Raw genomic sequence first — 23,734 nt, forward strand, 5'->3', positions numbered from 1 at the left:
TGGTCTGTTCTTACTGTTGCTACTTGGTCGTTATACAGATTCTTCAGGAGGCATACAAGATGACCTGGTATCCCCATACCACTAAGAACTTGCCACAATTTGTTATGGTCCACACAGTCAAAGGCTTTAGAATAGTCAATAAAGCAGAAATAGATGTTTTTTTCTGAAACTCCCTGGCTTTTTCCATTATCCAGCGGATATTGGCAATTTGGTCCCTAGTTCCTCTGCCTTTTCTAAACCCAGCGTGTACATCTGGCAATTCTCGCTCCATGAATTGCTGAAGTCTACCTTGCAGGATCTTGAGCATTACTTTACTGGCATGTGAAATGAGTGCCACTGTTATATAGTTTGAACATTCTTTAGTGTTTCCCTTTTTTGGTATGGGGATATAAGTTGATTTTTTTCCAGTCTGATGGCCATTCTTGTGTTTTCCAAATTTGCTGGCATATAGCATGCATTACCTTGACAGCATCATCTTGCAAGATTTTGAACAGTTCAGCTGGGATGCCGTCATCTCCTGCTGCCTTGTTATTAGCAATGCTTCTTAAGGCCCATTCAACTTCACTCTTGAGGATGTCTGGCTCTAACTCACTGACCACACCATCAAAGCTATCCCCAATATTGTTATCCTTCCTATACAGGTCTTCTGTATATTCTTGCCACCTTTTCTTGATCTCTTCTTCTGTTAGGTCCTTGCCATCTTTGTTTTTGATCATACCCATTTTGGCCTGGAATTTACCTCCAATGTTTCTAATTTTCTGGAAGAGGTCTCTTGTCCTTCCTATTCTATTGTCTTCTTCCACTTCCGCGCATTGCTTGTTTAAAAATAATTCCTTATCTCTTCTGGCTAACCTCTGGAATTTTGCATTTAATTGGGCATATCTCCCCCTATCACTGTTGCCTTTTGCTTTCCTTCTTCCTTGGGCTACTTCTAGTGTCTCAACAGACAGCCACTTTGCCTTCTTGGTTTTCTCTTTCTTTGGGATGTATTTTGTTGCCGCCTCCTGGACCATGTTGCGAACTTCTGTCCATAGTTCTTCCGGGACCCTATCTAGTAAGTCCAGTCCAGAATAAATCTATTCTTCACCTCCACTGCATATTCCTTAGGAATATTAGTGAGCGCATATCTAGCTGATCTGTGGGTCTTCCCTAATCTCTTTAGTCTGATCCTAAATGCAATAAGAAGTTCGTGATCGGAACTACAGTCAGCTCCAGGTCTTGTTTTTACCGACTGTATAATGTCCGCCACCTTTGGCTGCAAAGGATGTAGTCAATCTGATTCCGGTGTTGTCCATCTGGTGAAGTCCATGTATAAAGCCGTCTCTTAGGTTGTTGGAAGAGAGTGTTTGTTATGCAGAGTGAGTTGTCTTGGCAAAATTCTATCAGCCTATGTCCTGCTTCGTTTTCTTCTCCCAAGCCATGGTTACCTGTAATTCCAGGTGTCATTTGACTGCCCACCTTAGCATTCCAGTCTCCAGTGATGAAAATAACATCTCTTTTAGGCGTGTTGTCCAGTAGGTGCCGCAGATCCTCATAGAACTGCTCTACTTCAGCTTCTTCAGCATCTGTGGTTGGGGCGTATATTTGGATCACTGTGATGTTAGATGGCTTGCCCTGAATTCGAATTGAGATAATTCTGTCATTTTTTGGATTGTATCCAAGCACTGCTTTAGCCACTTTACTATTAATTATGAAGGCTACTCCATTTCTTCTGTGGTCCTCTTGTCCACAGTAGTAGATCTGGTGGTCATTTGTTGTGAAGTGGCCCATTCCAGTCCATTTCAGTTCACTGATGCCCAAAATGTCTATCTTTAATCTTGACATCTCACCAATAACCACATCCAATTTGCCCTGGCTCATAGATCTTACATTCCAGGTACCAACGGTGTGTTGATCCTTAGAACATCGGATTCGCCGTTCACCACCAGCACCGTCGGCCGCTAGCCATCCTTTCGGCTTTGAGCTAGTTGCGTCATCACGTCTGGGGCTAGTTGAACTCATCCTCTGTTCCTCCCCAGTAGCATTTTGACCATATTCCAACCTGGGGGTCTCATCTTCCGATGGTATACCGACATATCTCTGGTTGTACTGATCCATTTAGTTTCCACATGAAGAATACTGGGGTGGGTTGCCATTACCTTCCCCAGGGATCGCATTTAGTCTGGCCTCTCTGTCATGACCTTCCTGTCTTGGGTGGCCCTTCATAGTTTAGCTCATGGCATCATTGAGGTGCTCAAGCTCCAGCACCACGACAAGGTAACGATCCTTTGCTGAAGACATATGTGCATATCTGCATGCATATCTATAGAATGTTACAGGATAATATCCCATGGTCCACTGCATCAACTCCACAGAAAATTAATTCTGTATTTCATAACGGTAGGATTAAAAAATACACCTTGCATCCCAGAACTAAATATATGGAAAACATTTAAGAAGCAGCAGCTAATTTAATAATTGACAGTATAGACAGATGGGCTTTTGTGGAAGTTACTCAAAATCAAAGCTGTTTTTTTATATCAACAATAAAAACTAATTTTTATTTAGTCAACATGCAAGGATGTCCTTTAGGACTGCTTGTGGGATCAGATTTTGCAGTGCCTATACAATTAATACATTCTAAAATCAAAATCAGTTCTCAGGGATGAAATACAGGCTGTTATTACACTGGTTCATGGCCTGCCCACATCAAAATTTAGATATTAATGTTAACAATGAATTGGATTTTATGATGTCTAATAATGGTAGTAAAGGTAAAGGTTTCCCTTGACGTAAAGTCCAGTCGAATCCGACTCTAGGGGGCGGTGCTCATCTCCGTTTCTAAGCCTTGGAGCCGGCGTTGTCATAGACACTTCTGGGTCATGTGGCCAGCATGACGACACAGAACGCCGTTACCTTCCCGCCGAAGCGGTACCTATTGATCTACTCACATTTGCATGTTTTCGAACTGCTAGGTGAGCAGGAGCTGGGACGAGCAACGGGAGCTCACCCCGCCGCGCGGTTTCGAACCGCCGACCTTCCGATCGACAGCTCAGCGGTTTAACCCGCAGCGCCACCGCGTCACTAATAATGGTGCCACTTCTTTAATTAATGAAATAGCACTGGTCTGCTTCAGGGCTGGACAACTCATAGATCAAATCTCATCCTTCAGTATCTTGACATCATGCAGTCAAAATAGTGACATTTTTAAAGTGTGATTATTTCATTTTTCTTCAGTTATTATTTCAGTCCTTTCTGATGTTTACAATGTGTTTGTTTCAAGTGGGGCTGTTTGAAATTGGATGGTATTTCTTCTGGTCTTTTATGTAACTGAATCCATCAACGTGAATTGTATATGACCAATTAATTTGATCTTAAAAGTATTCTCAGCAAACAGGCTTTCTTTAGATGTCATAGCTATTTATTCCCTAGGAAATGAAAGCTCTGAAGGTGATTATTCAAGGTTAAGTAGATAAGTCCAAGAGAAGAAGAATCACCAGCAACAGTGAAACACATTTCACCAGAATTCCCCACTGGAAAGTATCAAATCTGAACCCTTACTTTTATGAATGGAAAACACCACAGAGACCACAATCAATGCAATTTTAAACTCCCCAATCCCAAGTGAGGCTTTTCTTAACTATCCAGGTTAATGTTTAACATGTGCTCATGGTAGCTCTCAAAAGTAGATCCAGGAAGAAGGGAAGAATCTGCTCTCAAATTAGAAGTTGATGGAATCTGAGCAACGGGTTGGCTGAAAGTAGCATAGGTCAAGCAAAAAAATGAAGTATCTCTCTATGCGTGTGTGGGTGTGGTTTCCCTGAATGAAATCAATGAAAACCTCACCTATACAAATAGTATACACAAATACAAGCAATGGCATGAGCCAGGTTACCTGAGGGACCGTCTCATTCCCTCAACATCGACCTGTCCCATCCTGTCATGCAGAGAGGGCATGCTGCGAATCCCATCAGCACGGGAGTTTCACCTGGCGGGGTCCAGGAGGGAGGCCTTCTCTGCAGTGGCACCCGCCCTGTGGAATATTCTGCCCCTGGAGGTAAGGCAGGCCCCTGCACTCCCAGCCTTCCAGAAGAGCTTGAAAACCTGGTTCTGCTGCCTCACTTGGGGTGGGAGAGCTAATATCTCATCTTGGGGGTGGCTAGCACCATAAATCTTTCCCACCAAATAAGAATGTTGCCCCTTGGGTTTGGTATTTATCTTATTCTTATTTATTGGTCTATTTATTGTAACTTATATTTTATGATTTTAATCTTGGTTTTATTGTAAACCGCCCAGAGTCCCCCTTTCTTGGGGGAGATGGGCGGTAATAGAAGTTTGAAGAATAAATAAATAAAAATAAATAAATAGCAGTCTTGAGGATAAAATGGCTGGCTGCTTTTTCTTTATCTATGCACTGTCATCTCATAGTTGTCCAGAGTTTTGCACACAGATCTGCTAATCCTCATACATTTAGGCATACGTTATGGTGTTTGGAGTTCAAATGAACACACTTTGCTAAGGCTGAGCGTGATGAGTCAAGAGGAAGGAATGATCATTGTCATCCAGAGACTAGCAGGTCTCTTGTTGGCTCATCTTTTATTTCGAAAAGGCGGCAACTGTCAGTTTGATTAACGTATTCACTTTTTGAAATGACTTACAGCTTTGCTTTAAGCAGTAAATACCAAAAAAGAATTTAAAACAGTTTAGAAGGACTTGGTATGTCCCCTGTGCATGGTTCCATTACAAGTAAATGAAATGGGATAAAAATACGGTTTGCGCTATTTCCATGTATTCCACCAGAGCATGCATAGACGTTCCTGGTGATCATCTAAAACTAGTGAATTGGCATCACTATTTTTCATTGTCATCTGTAGCGGAATCACTTAAGGTGACGGCCCCTGCTCGTTTTAGTGCTATGGGTCTCTTGCTCCTTATCTCTGATTGCACCCCATCTTGTGAAAATAGGTAGTCTGGCTTTGGTTCCATTCTTTCAAAACAAGAGACCAAGTCATATTAGGCACATTTCTTAAATATATTTTATAGAATTTCTTACTCTTCAAAGATTCATTGATGATCTTCCATCAACATGAATGCAATAAATGCTGCTTTAAAAAATAGGGAATGTTACTTCATATTACTTTGCCTTTCAGCCTGCATTGTTTCCAGTTTGTGTAGTGGGTGCAATTTATAAATTATTTTAATAACTTGTGGAAGAACTTTTAGAAACATGTACAGCACTTAGAAAAAGCATAGTGAGTATTCCTAGATCCTCCTAGAATCTAGCTAATGCACAGCTACCTTTGATGAATCTGCAGTGAAATCCTCAAAGACAATCTGTGACCATTACTTTTGTTTGTTCCTTGTCCTGGGCTACTTTTAAAAAGAAACCTAAAGACATGGAAAAGTAATTATTTCAGGTTCCAAGCTGTTGATCAGGCACAATGCTTATGTGACTGTGTGGTCGTGCAAGAATTTTTATTTTTTTCTTTTGGAAAAGCAAACTACCTCAAACATTTCAATTTTATCAGAGTCTTGGAACAGCTAGGATCTTAGTTTAGGTCTTAAACTCACCTCCGAACATATCTTTATGTTGCTAATTCAGGTGTTCACCTTCACCTTTCAGCCTTATTGCTTCTAAGCTGACTCCTTGGATCCAATTTGTGTTAAAATAATAACATAGGCAATTTTTGCACTGAGTGTCTTTCAGCTAACTCATAAAATCACTGTAATTCTATATGCAAAGATGGAGGATGCTAGACTAGTTGAAGGTTGTGGGCTCGGGCAAGGGGGAGTTAAATCCATATTTAGCTCATTACAGAAAGAAGTATTTTGCTGCATTGCTCTTCCATATTGCTGCTTCCATAGTCTTTATCTGCCAGTTAGAGAAGTTTTATCCCAATAATTTGGCTTGCCAAGAATCATAATCTTTTATGACATCTCTCAGAAGTTCTGTGTCAGGCTTGATGTTTCTATGCAATGTTGAATACAAACTGGGTCTGTTGTTATTGTTTTACACCACCCACTGGGAAACACTGAAACTCAGAGTTTGTCTAGTGCTTTGGTACCAATTTCTGAAAAGGTCTTGTTTGTTTATTTTTGTTTTGTTGAAACAAGAACTTCTATTCGCTCCTTGGGGATGAGTTTTCAGCTTCATAAGAATGGGTGGATGGATTCATCTATGCACACATGAACTTCATTTTCAGCAGTATTAGGCAAATATCTGGTTAGCCATGTTAAACTTTGGTCTTCTGTTGTATATTAACTTTGTATGCGTTAAGAATTTATTGAGGTAATGACCCACAACATAAAACACATTTCCTTATCTTGCAACTTACTACTAATAGAATTATTATTATTAGAGGTAGTAGTAGTATTCGGTAATCTACAGTTAGAGTCACAGTCTAAGACTGGTGGAAATTTAATAATTCAAGTCCTAACCAAGGACCTAAGAATTATTAAGGTAGTGTCCAAGGATATAAGCAGTTCCAAGCAGGGTGTTTTGTTTTGTTTTTAATTAGGATGTTCAGGTCGGATAAATTCAATATGTCCAGATATCGAGGGAGTCCTTTACATATTGCTCCGAGGGCTCCAATCACGAATGATATAACAACAGATTTCTTTCTCCGTAGATGTTCAACTTTGATCTGCAAGTCCCGGTATTTCATACTTTTTTTTCCAATTGTTTTTCCTCAATCCTAGCATCACCCAGTGTAGCAACATCAATGAACCAGACTTTCTTCTTTTCAATGCCTGTTATGTCAGGCATGTTATGAACAAGGTGCCTGCCTGTTTGGATCTTAAAGTCCCATGAGATCTTAACCCACTCATTTTCCAAAATCTTCTCAACTTGATGGTCCCAGTAGTTTTTACTACATTCAAATCCAAACATCTGTCAAAGTTTCCAATGAATAATTTTGGCAACTCAGTCATGATGCTTCTTGTAGTCAATTTGTGAAATTATCATTACGATTATTATTATTACTATTATTTATTTTATTATTATTCAAATTTTGTTAACGCCCATCTCTCCCAAAAGAGGGACTCTAGGCGGTTATTATTATTATTAAGCTGGGGTTGTAGCTGATTAGCAAATGTCAAAAGAAAGCTTTTAGGACTACAACTGTGTTTGGGTATGACTGCACATCTACTTTGTAACTAACCATATATTTAATACCAAGAGATTTGTGATTTCTTAGTTTTAATAATTTATCATTGCAGTTCTCTTCTCAACCATATCAGTGTGTAAAGATCTGTTTGTCAGACCTGAAAAAATAGGTGAAAAAAAGGTGAAAGATCCCCTGTGCAAGCACCTAGTCATGTCTGACCCTTTGGAGGGATGCCGCTTTTGCAACATTTTCTTGGCAATGTGTAATAAACTCATTTATGTTTTATTTGTGGTGCAGCAGTTAAATAGCAAAGTCAACTTAGCTGGTGTGAATCCTAGTAGGAAAATAGAAGACAATTAAATCTTGTTTTTCCCCACTCCATCTGAACTCCTTCTGTTATCATCTAACTTATCTTAAAGATCCAGTTTCCCAAACAAAAGATTCATTTCTTCCTTCAATTAACTCAGATGAGATTTGAGATAGACTTTACATTGAAAATAAAAGATGATCTTTTTGTCATTAAGGAAATACTTTTTCACCCTTTAACTTATCAAGCAGATAGCAACTTTTTCTAAAACTCTTTGCTGTTTTAATCTCTTTTCCCCTCTATCCAATTACTTTGTTTTCTAGATGACTCAGTAGCTTCAATAACCTTCCTTACTAAGGTGTTTCGTTCATTTATTATTATTTTTCTCTACATGAAAAAAATCTTCCTGCCACAAAATCATTTGTTTTTCGTTTGTACCCTTTTCTTCCGGCCCCCTATTAGAAAGTGGAAAAGTTACCATTTTATAATGTATACGTTAATCATCTCTTTTTATTGTTAACCTACAGAAGACAGTTGCCACATAAGACATGCTAATTTGGTCTGTTTGATGCAATTTACTGTTTCTTTTTTTTTTTCAAACATCCATAATTTGTACTTTTTGTAGTGATAATTGTTTGTTTTTTTCCCCATGAAATTGTCCTCATTATAGGGAAGGGATTCTGATGCTTTCACTCTGGTCTTCCATTAATGTGACCACTTTAAGTGTTATAAAGAAGGTTTGAACATGCTCATTTTCTGTTCAACAGTACTCTTATTCTTTTGAGGGCAGGACAGCTAAAGAGACCAACCATTTTATTATGGGAAAAGGAGCAAAACTAGAGGTCTAGGAGAGGAGAGTTAATAAGAGAAGCCCCAAAGAAGTTCAGGCATAAGTGCAAACATGTATTTAGCAAGATCACGTGATGTATCTGTCGCTGGTCTATTCTACTTCATCGGGATGTATATGAAATGGAAGGGTGTTTGTTTTGCAATTGGAGCAAAGTACTCTGCCTGGAATGTTTGAAGTTGGTTCCATTCCAGCAAAGCAAAACAGCTTGATAATGACTGCTATCAGCCAGCCAACTTACAAAGAGATTGGAGAAAGGATTTATTTTTTAAGCAAGCAAACAAACAAACAAGCAAACTATCGTACACACACGCACACAAAGAGAATTCTAGACAGCTCTGACTGGCAGAACTGGTAACTGTATTCTAATCCTAAAGCATTTCTTTCAATCTGTAGAACCAAAAACTAATCCTCTCATTAACAAGCTTCAATTAGCAGTTAATTAGCATATTCCAGACTGAATGTTCCATCCCAACCAGGAAGATACAATTATGCTTCTGCTTCTTTGATTTTTTTTTTAAGTATTTTCAAATGTTGCAGAGACTTAGGCTGACAGCAAAAAAATAAAATAAAATCATATTTTCAATATTTGTCAAAGTAGAATTAATACCAGCTAACTTATTAACCTAATAGCTTAGGTTAAGAGTTTCTTTTCTTTTCCTTTTTCCCACAAAAGAATTATGTATAGAATGTGTAGAATTTACTATATATTCATTCTACATGGAATTTCATTTTTTTCTTCCAGGAGAAAATCAGTATTTACTATGAATTTATATAATTAATACTGTACATTTAATTTCAGCAGAAAATGCAGTGCTGCTTTGAAGGGAGCACTTGCTGTCACCCATTACATTAAAGAACAAAATGTGCTAATAAAAATCTTTTTTTCTCATTGCCCCTTATCTTTAAAGAAAAAAAAAATCAGATGAAATGGGCATATAAAGATGTAATCTGGCTTTTTAAAATGGAAACACTTAGCATTTTTATTGATTTTATATGCACATTTTGAATCCTAATATTAGGCTTCAGCCCTTGCATGTTGGTTCTCATGCTCTTTCATCAAGGGAGATTCAGCATGCTGACTTCACATGCCATCAAAATTAATGTAGGGCAGTGATACAAATACTGGACTTTTGGAACAGATTGATCAAGTCCTCCAATGTATTGCTACAATTACATTTCCTGACAGACTGATGCTGAAGCAAGTGATGCCCATAATTTAACACCTGTTAGCTGGCTTTTTTATTTTACCTAAACAGTTTAATTTCTTTGCAGTGTTTTATTCAATACAGTTTATTGGTCATAACCTGCACTGTGCTCAGGTCTGTTTGGCTACCTAAGATTTGCCTTTTCCATCAAGTACATCAAGCTGAATATCTAGAAATCATCCCCACAGCATCATTAAGTCTTTCTGAAGTGTGCTGATTGAGACAACCACCACCACCACCAAAACAAAAACAAAAACTCCTGTTTGACAAATGGGCAGAACACTTTTTTTCTTACTTGCCTGAGGCAGTTTTGGGAACAGTAATTTGCAGAGCACTGGAAGGTTGTTGAAAACAAAAACAGAACAAAACCAAAAATTTGTTAGGGTTGGTAGTTGCCAATGAGAAGTTTAGTTGTTTCAGAAAGTTGCTCCCAGATTGAACATGTGCCTCATTCTTGCTTCACTATCCCTTATATTCATTTTTCAGGCAAAAAGTCTTTAAACTACCGGGCTTCTAATTCTGATGAGGACATATAGTAGTAAAGTTTTGTTTCGATTTGAACTGTTTTGTTTCTGTTATCAGGTCATGTTGCCCAAATCTCTCTTAATCTATAGGGTTTTTTTTTTGCTATGGTCTTAAAACTACAGGCCAACTACTTGTAGGCCATAGCAACTGAGGGTAATTTACTGTAGTGTATATTTTGTATCAACGCTGCGGGTTAAACCGCTGAGCTGCTGAGTGTCATGAGCACCGTTGAGCTGATTGTGTCAGCACAACGGCACACATAACAATACCAAGGAAGCAGGGCAAGGTATTAAGAGATATGCAAGCAACACACAAAGACAGGCAACAGACACCGGCAACAAAGTAACGACTCCAGCCGGAAAGATCCAATCAAGAAGATACATTGTTGCAAAGGGTGAAACTGACAACGCCTGAGCACAAGGCACGCCCGGAGCTGTCAACGGAAGCGCAGAAGATCATCGCCCGGCTTAAAGTCATCACTGGTCAGAGGAGAAAGATTAAGCAAGACACCCGGGGCACCAGCAGGGGCCCCGCGACCCCTCACCCACCGGCAACGGGACATTTGGGGCTCGGGGTTTTACGCAACGGAGGGAAGGGGGAGCGCTGACCGGTGCGGGCTATTTAAATCCCATATCGGCGCGCTCCCTCCACTCTCAGCTTTTCACTAGGCATGCACTATGCTTTAATAAAACCAGAACCTGGTTTCTCCTAAATTAGCGTCTGTATTTTATTGGGTAGCAGGCAGAGCCTGACACTGAGCTTACCAATCAGAAGGTCAGTGGTTCGAATCCGCATGACAGGGTGAGCTCCCGTTGCTAGTCCCAGCTTCTGCCATCTTAGCAGTTCAAAAACATGCAAATGTGAGTAGATTAATAGGTACCGCTTCGGCGGGCAGGTAACGGCATTCCGTTTAGTCATGCCAGCCACATGACCACGGAAGTGTCTACGGACAAACGCCAGCTCTTCGGCTTTGGAACTGAGATGAGCACCGCCCCCTAGTGTCAGACACGGCTGGACTTAATGTCGAGGGAAACCTTCACCTTTACCTATATTTTGTATTAACCCAGTGAAGAGCAATTTGACTATTTTGTATCTTGCTCTTATGTAACAATACATAGGCTAGGCAGTAAATAAGCCTAGACTGAGTTTGGAACTCATATCAGAAGTCGCAATTCATATCAATTTCTACTTCTCCTTTTGGGTTCTTACTATCATTATGAGAGCCCATTGAGTCATATCCATCTTGTTCCTTCTTCTCAGGTGTTCCCAAGTGTCCTGAAGCATTTGAAGTATTTTCCTTAATTCCAAATCTAGAAGGTAGCCTATGACAATAGTGTTTTTCCAACTCTTAGTGAAGTGGTATTTCTTCTGTTAAATGGTAATCCCACAGCTATTATTTCCATAGTGCATCTTTTTTTCAGCCCTTATTTGGAAAGTACTGATATCCTCATCTCCATGGTAAAACTTGTAGAAATAGAATAATAGTCCCCGTGTTAGGGGGATAGCAACAATAAGCAATCTGCTTTTCTCCAGGATTGGTTGCTTTTATTACTCTTGCATCATTTATTTATTTTATTTATTTATATTTCAAATTTCTGTCACCGCCCATCTCCCCCCAAAGGGGGACTCTGGGCAGTTTACAAACAAAATAAATTAAAACCATAAAACACAAATTACGATACAAAGCATCATTATCAATAAATAAATCATAGTTGTCTGAGTGACCTGAGCAAATCAGAAAGCTATAAATAGATAAAGCTAACCTTAAGTGCATAAGGTCACTCCAGTCTGTTTGGCATGGTCTTTTTCTTTTTTCTTCTTTCCTTTTTTTTTTCTTTTTTCTTTGCCTCTGTCTACTTTCCTATTATGAGAGCCAATTTGTTGTAGGGGTTAAGGCATCAGGCTAGAAACTGGGAGACCGTGAGTTCTAGTCCCGCCTTAGGCACAAAGCCAGCTGGGTGTCCTTGGGCCAGTCCCTCTCTCTCAGCCCTAGGAAGGAGGCAATGGCAAAGCACTTCTGAAAAGCCTTGCCAAGAAAACTGCAGGGACTTGTCCAGGCAGTCTCCGAGAAATGGACATGACTGAATGGATTAAAAAAAAAAGCCAAAAGCCATTTGATACTTTCTGCAGGAAGGGCCTGCCTTCAGCACGCCTCTTAGGAGACAACCGGTCTCAAAATCCTTAAGGAGTCCTTGCCTATTGAATTCACCTCCATACAAGCATTTGAAACTTAACTAGGCTTAGGAACAAGGTTATGTACAGCTTCCTGACTAATTAGTTAATACAGGCCTGCAAGCAGGCATATCAGAGAAATCCACTACCCATACCTATTTGAAGATTTGCAGAATCGGCCCAAAACAGATCGTGCTGCAGCACAAAAAGCACAAAAGCATTTGTTACTAGATGGGACATTTGTTTGCTTCATTGAAAAAAGCATGGTTCAGTGGCCAAATTTTTTCTGAATTAAAAACCTCCCTTCCCTCCCTCCATCCTCCCTCTATCCTTCCCCCGTCCTCCCTGTCCTCCCTCCATCCTCCTCCCATCCTCCCTGTCCTCCTTTCATCCTCCCTGCCCTCCCTCTGGCCCCCATCCTCCCTGTCCTCCCTCCATCCTCCCCCATCCTCCCTGTCCTCCCTACGGCCTCCCTGTCCTCCCTCCGTTCTCCCTGTCCTCCCTCCCTGTCCTCCTCTCTCTCCTCCCTCCCTCCCTCCATCCTCCCTTCCCTCCCTCCTCACTTCCCTCCCTCCCAGCTATTCTTTTTCTCTCAGTGAATGGTTTTCAGTATCCTCTGAGCAAAGTGTAGAGCTGAAGATGCCATCTGCTGTGTTTGGGCTTATAAAAAAATGACCAGGATTAGGAGCCACAAACCGTTGTATACTTCCTGCAGGAAAGGTCTGCTTTCAGCACATCTCTTAGAGAGCCAGTTTGGTGCCATAGTGAAGACACCAGACTAGAAACCGGGAGAACAGGAGTTCTAGTCCCACCCTAGGCACAAAGCCAGCTGGGTGTCCTTGGGCCAGTCCCTCTCTCTCAGCCCTAGGAAGCAGGCAATGGTAAACCACTTCTGAAAAGCCTTGCCAAGAAAACTGCAGGGATTTGTCCAGGCAGTCTCCAAGAATCAATACGATTGAATGGATTTTAAAGAAATGTTCCTATTGGGCCAGACATAACTTTAAATCCTGGTTCTCCAGATGAAGTCTATTCCAGATAAATATCAAGTTTTAGTTGGTTGTGAGTGGTTGTAGTATAATGCCCACTTTATGTTGAAGCTTATCTGTTTTTAATAGGGCACTTGTTCAGCTGTTTAGATGTCACCCATTAAAAGTCTCTTATTCATTTAATTTTCTTCTATCTAAAGTTAACTGTTTTACTCTCTGGAGTTCCTGTTCTGGATTGATTGTATGTTAAAAGGTTATCAGTTTTAAAAAAATACAACGCCTAGTATTGTTTCTTAAAGGAACAGTTACCCCCCTGGTGACACTGAAAGGTGACATTACAGTATGTTTTTTCTCCCCTCCAGGCAACTAAGAATAAAGCCAAATCTATAACAAACAAGGTTTCCTCAATTTGCTGTGCATAAATAACGGAAGGCTCCTGTGTTTCATATTATTCATACAGGAAGCATTGAAGGAGAACCACAAAAGAAGAGAAATGGAGGAGAAGTCAAAGAGAGCCAAACTTGCAAAAGAGAAAGCAGAACGTGAAAAATTGGAGCGGCAGCGGAAGAAAAAGCAACTGATTGACATGAATAAAGGTAAGGCAACGTTAGTCTTTTGGATGAAGCAAGATTTGATAGATCAGCAATAAAAACACTTAACTCAGTCTTAATGATGGAGAACAAACTCTTTCCAAACATTTTCACAGAGGTTCTTTTTAATGCCATGTTCACTTTCTCACTGTTACTTATTAGGTGTTGACTTTTCTAAGGTCTTTCGTATTGAGTTGAATGAGCTTTACATGTTGCTTTTGCTTTAAAAATATAATTGTATTTGTTCTAGGTTTTTAAATTATTAATATTTTCCAAACCTCTTTCAAAGAGGGTGGGTGGCAGTTAACACCTTTCTTCTGCAGCTTTGAAGCTATCCTTACTGTAGATGGATGTTCTCTCAACAGTTCTTTTTTTTTTTATGAGTTGCAACAGCTGGCTTTAGCTGCGAGCTTCATTGCAGATTGACAGTTGGATATGATAAAGGAAGCCACGCTGAGCTTGCTGGGTAGCTGAACTGACACTATAGTGTGAGTGAGGGCATTTGATGAGAGAGGGCACAAGAAGGAACGGAGTGAAGGAATCAATAGGCTCTTAATATCTCTGCTTTGCAGAGTTGCAAAGGACTGTTGAAATGCATGCTTTATTCTCCATCCCATTGGATTTTCAAAACAGAGAAGAGAGATGACACAAATATGAATTAGATTGAACGAGAGATTACTTCGCTCGGCAGTTTGCTGTTCTCCCTTCTGTGATCATTTCAGTTCTGTGGTGAGGCACAGCTTAATCCATCCCAATCATAAAACACATAAAAATGCACAGTGTGTGACTGCAGCTTGTCCTTTCTACCCAGTGAACAAATCTGATGGGATTCAGTCCAAGTAAAAATAGCAATATTTCTCTCTTGACAAACATTATACAAGATGCCAAGGTATATTAGTTGTATATCAGAATAAATCATGTAATGAGTGTGAATTGAGGTAGTGGGATTCCTTAGGGCTTGAGCCAGTCATATGTGCCTTGCAATAAAATCAGCACAGGTTGTCATGAATTAAAAAAAAAAAAGGAGCATCTTTGATTCGTAATCTATTATTCAGCAAAACAGTTAGTGGTGTGTTATTTTAAGATGTTTACCTTCTAAAAATTAAAGGTATGTGTTTATATACATACTGTGCTGTAATAGGTTTGTTCCTTTGATAGCTTCAGCAAAGCTCTACTCATATTTTTTTTCCAAATATGAGTTCTAAATTAATGTCCTGTTGATCCTTCCAGCTGAAAGGAATTTTAAGGCTGTGCTCTGCATTATCACATTTCCCCACCCTTTCGGTGTGTCTTTTTAAGACATACTTCCTTGTTGATCCAAGTTCTGACCAGTTTATCTAGTCATATCACCCCCACCCAACAAACCACACAATCTGCCTATCTCCAATGTAATTCTCTAAGTATATGTGCATATATACACCCACATAAACACTGTTCCTCTATATATAATTTACCTTTCACTGCACAACAAAGAAAGTTGAGGGGGCAAGGGACAATTCAGATCACAAGTCACAGTTTTGTTTTGTTTTTGTTTTTCTTCCACTTTGAATTATGGCACGAACATTAGAAATTTATGGGGCTATTACATACCTTGTAAATACAAATCTATATCCAATCTGGATATGAATCTATAATTTATGAATAACTAAGCCTATATAACTATTCAGTTATGACATTTCTTATAAGGCATGTAAGTATGTAGAATGGAGTGTAGGCCACACAGAAGACCAGCAGGTTTTAATGCAAGAAATATATTAGAAAGCATTTTGATGCAACTATTACTTAATCAAAAACATTTTTAGTCTTCATTATCACTGATTACCATGGCAATTAACATCACCTGTAAACTTAATAGCATAAGAATAAAAAGAAGGATGAGCTGCTTCACTTACAATTAGTGTTTTGAAAGGTATATTAACATTCCCTTAACACAGATGAAGATAATAGAGTGAATTTATTCTTGGGGATTGACGGCTATCTGGCATGTCAAGATATTTTGCCTCGGAAAACACATTAGCATCCAAATAGCTAAATCCTAAGCCCATGTCGATTAATATTCAAAACTACATTATTGTGAATAGCTTCATTGTACTTCATGCGGTAGAGTTAATTCTGTCCCCCTGATTAACAGTCCAATGTAAAGAGACCCAATTGCTGTTAAAATAGATAAATCAGTCACTTTTAACTTCACTTGACAGATCTACTGTAGGTAACTAATGCAGCTCTGAAATGCATGAAGTATAGTTATTGTAACAGACATTTTATCTGTAATGAATCTGTCATCTAATTGCCTTTGTCATGCACCTGAACCATCTGGTTTATAACAATCCGATAATCACATGCATGGACATCCTTTGGTTTCATTGATCATGATAATTGATCACAGGAGAAAAAAATCTTGAAACATCACAAGGACAAATGATGTCTTGATGGTTTGCTAAAACAGGATTTCTGAGGATAAAATCACTCTAATCTGGATGAATGATGAAACCATTTCATTCCATCACCATAGAGTCATCATGACCTCAGCTATCTTCACAAGACAATGTAAATGGCACAGTCTGTGCCTTTCTAGTGAGTAGTACACCATACAAATATTACATACCTTTCTTTGTGATCCAAGCATTATGGTCCCTTGAACACTTTTCCCTTACTGAAAGTCCTTGAACTAGTTGCTGTCTTCCAATAGTAAATTCTGTCTGGATGCAGCACCCTGGTGTACTTGATACCTGATTGTCCTACATCTGAGGAATGAGTAGGACTCCAAGTAGAAAAATTAAAAAACTTTGCTGCAGATATCACCGTTGTGGTCAACCCATTAAAAAGGAGAAACTACATATTTAGTATAGCAGTGCACACAGATAATAAGTGAGTTTATGAGCACAATGAAAGTTTATGAGCACACTACGTGTGCTTTTGAAGAAAGGTATAGGAGCAGTAGATTGAGCATAGTTGGTAGGAGGCAGTAGTTCCATAGATTTTCTAGTACAAATATTCCACTGAAAGCTAAGTCCCTTTCTGGGTTTTTTCTGCTTAGTTTTCAGTCAAACCCTAGAATATTTCTCACCAGCTCCTTGAGACAACCTGACATCTTCACTTCCTATTCAGGTTGACAGTGAGATGTAAAGTGCTCTCTGTTTGAATCCATATAATGTATCTGAGTATATATGTCATATTAATACATGGTTTGAGCAATCTTTTTTTGCAGTTCTTTTGACAGGGAGAAAAAAACTATAAGTTAGTACTGACAAAAAAGCCTAGAAAACCCTTTTCCCCCCCTTAGCTCTACTTCTTTGCAGTTGCAAAAAGAAACAGGAATATTTGATGGCCAGTCCAAAATAGAGAGCTTAGTGGGGCAGGTTATTCAGGCCTGTATTTAAGGGGCATGTAAACCAAATGCTAACGGACAGAAGGAAGTAATCCCTTAAGCAATAAAATAAATGTAAAAAAAATAATGTTACAAATGAAACCTTAAAACAAATCCTGACCAATGAAAGTTGTTATTCCCTTTGTTTCCTAGCCCTGTGATGTTTTCCCAATAAAAAACAAGGTAATAAATTTGTTGATCATCTTCAGAAGAAACTCACAAATGACGAACATGCCCTGTTATTTCTGTATAGTTTTTTTTCCCCCCCAATTAAAGATAGATGCTGAAGTCTGGCTGTAGTTTCTATTAAATATATTCAGTCTGGTGGTATTTATTTATTTATATTAGATTTGTTTTATCCTGCCTTTATTATTTTTATAAATAATTCAAGGTGGCAAACATACCTAATACTCCTTCCTCCTCCTATTTTCCCCACAACAACCCTGTGAGGTTGTGACTAGCCCAAGGCCACCCAGCTGGCTTTGTGCCTAAGGTGGGACTAAAACTCAGAGCCTCCCAGTTTCTAGCCTGCTGCCTTAACCACTACACCAGACCAGTGTATAATGCAAAGTAATGAGTTATTTAGTATAAAACATGGTCAATTTTATTTAAGCCACAGAAAGAAAAATAGTGTTTAGCTCCATTCACTTTCTTTGCCATGTGCTTATTGCTATTAACAAGCAAGAGAGGAAAACTGTGCATATTTCCAATGTATATAAATGACTGGATTCATTTCCTCTTGTTACTGAATTCTTAAAAGCCACAGCAGCTCTCTTAAAGTGCATTCATATGGTTAATTCTGCCAGATAGATCTGACTACTTCTTGAAGTGTTTTACACATAATTCGAGAAAAAGACCTTGGCATACGGTTTCAAATGTCTTAAACCCCAGATATAATAGAGTTCACTATTCTCATTTTAAAATATTACACAATCTTTCTCTGAAGTTCTTGAAAATACTTAAATCTAAATATATTCCTGCAGATAGCAATGTTTCAGAGATGCACTCCTGCATTTTTTAATTTCTTATCTGCCAGGAGACAGGCAAACAAAAGAGAATATTCAATACTGTAAGATTAATATAGAAAGTGGAAGAAGACAAGAAACCAAGCAGTATGCTTATTTGGATGCTTTTCAGAGTATACAGAACATTTGCTAACATGTTTGTAGTGTCATGAAGCCAAACAAGTAAAAAACGATGCCGTGCACTAACCATTAGGTAATATTTTTGTGTTGGCTTCCAGTTCTTTGCTTTCATTTACTTAAAGAACCTACAATATTGTAAAATATCAGGCTCAAGTTCCCTCTGTGGTCCTGTAGATTTATGCAGTGTTTTCTCTGTTTTTTTTGCAAGCTTAGGTTATGGTGATTAAATACTGAATAAAATAATCTTAGCAAGGTTGCTAATAGAGCCATTCAGTTTACAGTACCATGAAAATAATCTGATCTCCATTACAGCTTGCATGGACATGGGTAGCAACTCAATTCTCATTCCTGACAATTCTGTTTTTTAAATGCCGTTTTTTTTTTTTTTTCCTCATCGTATGTTCCTGTTGAGATATCAGAAGATGGCCTTGGAACTTTCAGTCTTTGAAAGAATCAAGATCATACCCCTCCAAAACGATCTGGAAGGCCCAAAGATAAAATGATTGGCAAAGATGACTCAAGGCATGCTCTCTGTGCCCCTATGTTCTCAAAAGAGGATGATGTACTAAAAGACAGAAATAGGAAAGAGACGTGTGTTCTCAGTCAATAACTCCAAATGTAAAGCCTTTCTTGTGTTATTGTAAATATGATGATGATGTTTATGCAGAAAAGCAAACAAGGCATGCCAGGCTGCCTCTGGAACTTATTTAAGAGTAAAAGTAGCCTGTGAAGGAAGATCAGGCGAGTAATATTAGAAGTTTCCAGGCACTGAAATGAATTTGCTTGCTTTATTATTCCTCTAGTATATTGGATTATTTTGCTGTTGTGATTTAGATGCAATGCAAACATTTAAAAAAACAAACAAACAAACTGAAAGACAATGTGGCTGTTGCTTGGAATTTGAATTTGACACTGAAGGGAATGGACCAGAGTGTGGTTTTTCACTCCTTCATCATCTGGCAGGGAAATAACAATCTCCGATAATCCGATTCTTCAGGCAAGACCATGGCATGCATGGTATGCATCATTTCACCTACAAAGATCAGGAGAACAAAACAGGGTATAGTGTTAGACCCTGGTTTAAAATGACCCAACATGCCCCTTTGGAGTGTTATAGTCCCTACTCTCTGATCGATGTGGAAGGACTACCATCAACAGAAAAAGATTATCGTGTTCACGTTGCTTATTCTATGATGGTGTTGAATAACGCACATAAATTGGAATTCTCCATTGTTCTGCCTTATCAGAATTGCCAACTGTTGTGTTACAGTCTTATCCATGGCTATACTCTACCTGATGCTGTGAAGACTGTCAGTATTTAGTCATTCATCTATATTTTACTGGGAAGGGGGGAAATGCATCAAGATGATCACCCTTTTTTTTTACTGTCCAGAGTGGCACAGATTCATTATTCCATAGCTCTGTAAAGTATGCAGCATATTAATAGGTTATCCTGTTGTCAAGCTTCTAAAGTTTTCTGCATATATATCCATCTTTGATTACTACCCAAATCCCTAACTGCCCTTACTAACTATATTTGTCTGCTGTGTAATTAACTGTTTATTTTAAAACTTAATGAAAAAGCCAGGAGGGAAGCCATAGGTCCTTTCTGAAAAATCTCCTTGGAATAGCCCTGAACATTTCAAGTTGGTGTATTCCTGACCATGAAAACCCCACCACCCTGCAGCCGTGATGTTGTCAAGGTCTGTTAATTGAGATGTAAGGAAGATTCACATTCTTTTACAATCTGAACTCAGAACAGATGTTCACCTGTTTATGTTGAGATAACTTGTCCTATTTTAATTAAAACAATGCTATTATTCTATACATATTTGAAGAAAAATGCTTATGGGAAAACATGGTCTTCAAGGTTATCCTTTCAGCATATAGAATTCATTTAGGAAGCCATGAAAATGCAGTCAACACTGATTTCAGATGACTACAAATCTTCATGGTAGATATTGGAAAGTATCTTAACTCTCATAAGCAGGAGCTACCCTAGGACTTAGTTTAGCACCTTTCAGCTTCCTTGGCCTTACAAGTTACTCAACTAACAAGTTATGGTTAGCTGTAGGCTACAAATGACCTCTTTTCCTGTTGATAGAAGTGCCATATGGTAGTTAATTATTGTAGGACTGTCAAATGCTTTAATCTATTTAAACTGCAGCATAGCCTATCTTGGAGTGTGTTACGAGAACATGATGGAGAAGAACTTTTCAAGCAAATGACTTAATAGAATCAGTACTGGAAAGGACCGTTTACACCATCTCATAATACCCTATGTAAGGTTTTTCCCCATGGTGTGGATGTTTGAGCAAGCAGAGGTTGCATAAACAGAAATTGGAAAATGCAAAAATAAATTCAGAAAGCTTTATTCCTGCACTACAATGAATTTATATATGAATATTCAAGTGTCTGTTCTGTTCATATTTCATAAAGTAATTAAGTATGCACAATATCGGATGGATCACCAATTTCTTTTAACGGTGGATTTATAATTGTTCGAAGGGTTTTTTTAAAAAAAGGATTAAACTTGTGTCATATTAGAATTAGCCCAGAGCCAGCAGCTGTTGGCTGGTGATGTCATTGCAGTCCATGCCAATACATCCTACTCTCATTTTCTGCCTTTGAAAAAGAGAGCCTGGAATAAGGTAGAGACAACAGGTAGTTATGAGCTGCCAACAGTGTTAGAATTTACAACTATTGTTGCAAGCCTTAATATTTGCAAATATTTCCTCATACTTTTTGCTAATTTAAATTTTAGCTCCCCAACTGGTAGCTGATGTTTGGACCTGTGAAAACATTATTCTTGATGCAAAGTCTGTGACTGACTTTACTACTACTTGGTTTTTAGCTGGAGCTTCTGGGCTATAATAATTTTTTAAGGAACTGTGCAACAGTGGCAACATTGTGATTTCGTTGGCAGTGGGTCATTCAGAACTGGCAAAAAAACAAAAACAGAAGAAGTCAAATGTGTAATGATAACCCAGAATTAAAATAAAAGGGATCTGTTTAATGCAGATGGAATGAAAAATAGATTTTAAAGTTTTTCTCAGGGTTATCATTGATGCAGGACTGTGTTACGGTGCTCTTGTAATTACAAAATTCAGAAGTACAGTCTCTGTCTCGGTTGTAAAACGATTATTGGATTTACATAGAATGTGTCTTAAATAAAACAGAACCTACAGTAATGAATTCCCCCCCACTCAAGTATTTAAACAGATTCACAGAATCCTAAAGTTGGGCGGAACCACAGAGATGATTTATCCAATCTGCTTAGTACAAGATCCACTACAGCATTCCTGACAGATAACTATCCAGTTTTTTCTTTAAAAACCTCCAGCAAACGGCAGGTGGCAAGTATGGCCAGGGGACCCATTACGCAGCTTCATGCCGTGCACCAGTTGGGTCCCTTCCTCAATCATGAGGCACTGCACATGGTCACGCATGGTTTGGCCACCTCCTGAGTGGATTACTTCAATGTGCTTTCCATGGGGCTGCCCTTGAAGAACATCTAGAAACTTCAGTTAGTTCAGAATGTGGTAGAATGGGCAATTATGAATGCACCTTGTTATGCCATGTTACGCATCTGCTCTGCAAGGTGCACTGGCTTCCAGTTTGCTTCCAGGTCCCACCAAACAGGGATAGTCATCTAAGAGGACTCAGGAAGTGTGCCTTTCCTGTAGCTGCATCTGCCCTTTGGAACACCATACCACTCAACATTAGGTTGCCCTGGCCATGCTCACCTCTCAGAAAGCCTTGAAGAGCTGGCTGTCTTCCTAGGCATGTGGCTTGGGAGAGTAATTGAGCCTACCTATCTCGTGCATGGTGTCTTCGGCAGCCACTTTGTATTTTTAATTGGTCATGCCATGTATTTTTTATGTTATATTCTTTAAACTTTGTTATCTACCCAGACACATATTAATGAAATGGGTGGCCATATAACTCACTCTCTCTCTCTAAATAAGTAAATGAGAACACATCAAGTTACATAACAGCTTGTTTCCATTGGCTGACAACTCATATCGTCACGCAGTTCCTCCTGATATTTAGCTGGAACTTTAATCCTTGTAGTTTTAATCCATTGGTTCTGGTCCTGTCCTCTGGGGAATTAGAGGATAATGTGACTGCTATTCAGATATTTGCTGTCATATCTCCCCTCAATCCCCTTTTCTGTAGGCTAAGTATACCCAGAACCTTTAACCATTTCTTGTAGGTTGTGGTTTCAAGACTCTTCGTCATCTCGGTTGCTTTCTCTGAACCTGCTTCCATTTGTCACTGTCTGTTTTGGAAGTTTTCGGAACCCACCTATGTTTAATACAAAGATATTCTCATTTGTCTTACAGTTAATGCTGAAAGTATTATGATTTCTACTTGACACTGTAATAAATGGGGGGAGCTTTTTTCTGTTGTTTAGTTTATCATAGTGTCAAGTGGAAATCATAATGCCTTCGGCATTAACTGTAAGACGAATGAGAACATTTTTATATTAAACGGGTGCATAGCTGAGCTTTCTGTTACGGCATTTGTCATGGGAGTCTCGATGAATAGATTTTGAAACTGAATCTGGACATCAGAGACAACAGTTAGGTTTACTGGGAATAGTGTAGGTTGACTTTCTTGCCTACCCTTTCTCCTCTCCACACACATTCCTCAAACTTCTCTAGATAGCTCAAAAACTTGCTTCCCCATCACTAGCACCATAATTGTCGCTTTCTTCCTGACTGGAGTGGACTGGTGATCCAGGAATCAAGATCACCTTGATTGGATGGCGAGAGAGAGAGAGAGTGAGAGAGAGTGAGAGAGAGAGAGAGAGAGAGAGAGAGAAAGAGAGAGAGATCTATTTTAAATAAAGAAAATAAGATCATGTCTAAATACTGGGGATAAATTATTTTAAGGCTTAAGAAATAGTATACTTCTTATATATGATTATGATCATGATGCTGATTTATGCCTGTAGTTGATATCTCAGCCTTTGGTTCCTACCCTTGTAAGACATTTCATTAGGTTAATTTAGCAGTCTGTGAGCTATACTGAAATTGCTTGCTTCCCAGGACTTACAAATAGTTCAGAAACATCTGCTGCATAGCGCAAGCACTGACTTTTCCAATAAATTATATTTATGAAAAGTAAACCTAGTTTAATCCCTTTGAGCTGCTCCTGAGATGGATTAAATGTCAGATCCATACTGTTATTCATGTAGGTTGGAAACCTGGTGTGATTGAGGAGCACTGTTCCTGATCTCCACCTAATAGCTTGTTCTGTTCATGCCCAAATTGCTATAAACTATCGCTGGGTATGAAGCGGAGCAGAGTGTTCCATTCCTGAACAGTTCCTAGTTGTAGAATAGAAAATCCACTTTAAGAAAATAGCTTTTATCAGCAATTAAGTGGGCCTCTTTTAATAGTGATGCGACTGATTTATAAAGGATTTTTAACATTCAGTTCATTTTTTCCCCTTCTTGCTGTTGCTTTTAAAATATATTGAAAGACATTTGAAGCA

At 38.8% G+C, this 23,734-nt stretch overlaps 1 protein-coding gene across 1 annotated transcript in view; it reads left to right on the forward strand.

Annotated features, from left to right (window-relative positions):
* Positions 1–23,734, forward strand: part of DIAPH2 (diaphanous related formin 2) — a 265,682-nt gene that overhangs the window by 165,263 nt on the left and 76,685 nt on the right. The window contains exon 26 of the mRNA XM_063313683.1: positions 13,591–13,726. Coding sequence (XP_063169753.1) covers positions 13,591–13,726 — 136 coding nt within the window. The remainder of the gene's footprint in view (positions 1–13,590; positions 13,727–23,734) is intronic.

This window comes from Candoia aspera, chromosome 12 (genome assembly GCF_035149785.1).
Source record: "Candoia aspera isolate rCanAsp1 chromosome 12, rCanAsp1.hap2, whole genome shotgun sequence".
Classification (NCBI taxonomy): Eukaryota; Metazoa; Chordata; class Lepidosauria; order Squamata; family Boidae; genus Candoia; species Candoia aspera.